We start from the raw sequence: 722 nt of genomic DNA on the forward strand, positions 1-722 counted from the left end.
GCCCCCCCCCCCCCCCCCCCAGCACCCTTGGGTGCCGGCTCACCCAGCTCGGTGTCGCGGATGCCCATGTAGCTCTCCAGCAGGTCGTCCACCTTGGCGATGGCTCGCTCCTCGAAGGCTGAGGGCTGCGGGGGGGGATGGCGAGGTTATTGGGGTGCGGGGAGGTTATTGGGGTGCGGGGAGGTCCCCCCACCCCAAGAAAGCACCCTTGGGTGGCCCACCTGCTCCTCCACGGTGGCGGGACCCCGTGCGCGCAGCCGCAGGGTGCCCCGGCCGGTGCCCAGCTGGGTGCCGCCGCCTCTGCCCCCCGCCGCTCGCTGGCTGATCATGTCTGAAACCAGGGGGGGGTAGGAAAAAAAGGGGGGGGCAAAAGGTCGGGGTGCCCCCCGTTAGGATTTGGGGGTCCCCCATGACACTCCCGAGTTAGAGGATCCCCAGCAGTTTGGGTTTTGGGGGGCTGCGACCCGCCCCCATCAGCTCCCGGTGAGTTTGTGGGGTCCCCTCGTCTCCCCCCAGGGCAGCGACAGGGCCCCCCTTAGGGTTTTGGGGTCCCCCCCTTAGGGTTTTGGGGTCCCCCCCTTAGGGTTTTGGGGTCCCCCCCTTAGGGTTTTGGGGTCCCCAGGGTGCTACGTAACCCTCTAGAAGAACCCTCTTGAGTTTTTGGGTCCCCCGGGTGCTACATAACCCTCTGCAAGACCCCCCCTGAATTTTGGGGTCCCCCA

General features: G+C 67.5%; 1 protein-coding gene across 1 annotated transcript in view; it reads right to left on the reverse strand.

Annotated features, from left to right (window-relative positions):
* Positions 1–5: 5 nt before the first annotated feature.
* LOC118158532 (PDZ domain-containing protein GIPC1-like) overlaps positions 6–722 on the reverse strand; it is a gene marked incomplete at its 3' end in the record, with an annotated part of 1391 nt that continues 674 nt past the window's right edge. The window contains exons 2-3 of the mRNA XM_035313199.1: positions 222–331; positions 6–125 (exon numbers count right to left, since the gene is read on the reverse strand). Of these exons, the coding sequence (XP_035169090.1) occupies positions 6–125; positions 222–331 (230 nt within the window). The remainder of the gene's footprint in view (positions 126–221; positions 332–722) is intronic.

This window comes from Oxyura jamaicensis, assembly GCF_011077185.1.
Source record: "Oxyura jamaicensis isolate SHBP4307 breed ruddy duck chromosome 30 unlocalized genomic scaffold, BPBGC_Ojam_1.0 oxy30_random_OJ69670, whole genome shotgun sequence".
Taxonomy (NCBI): domain Eukaryota; kingdom Metazoa; phylum Chordata; class Aves; order Anseriformes; family Anatidae; genus Oxyura; species Oxyura jamaicensis.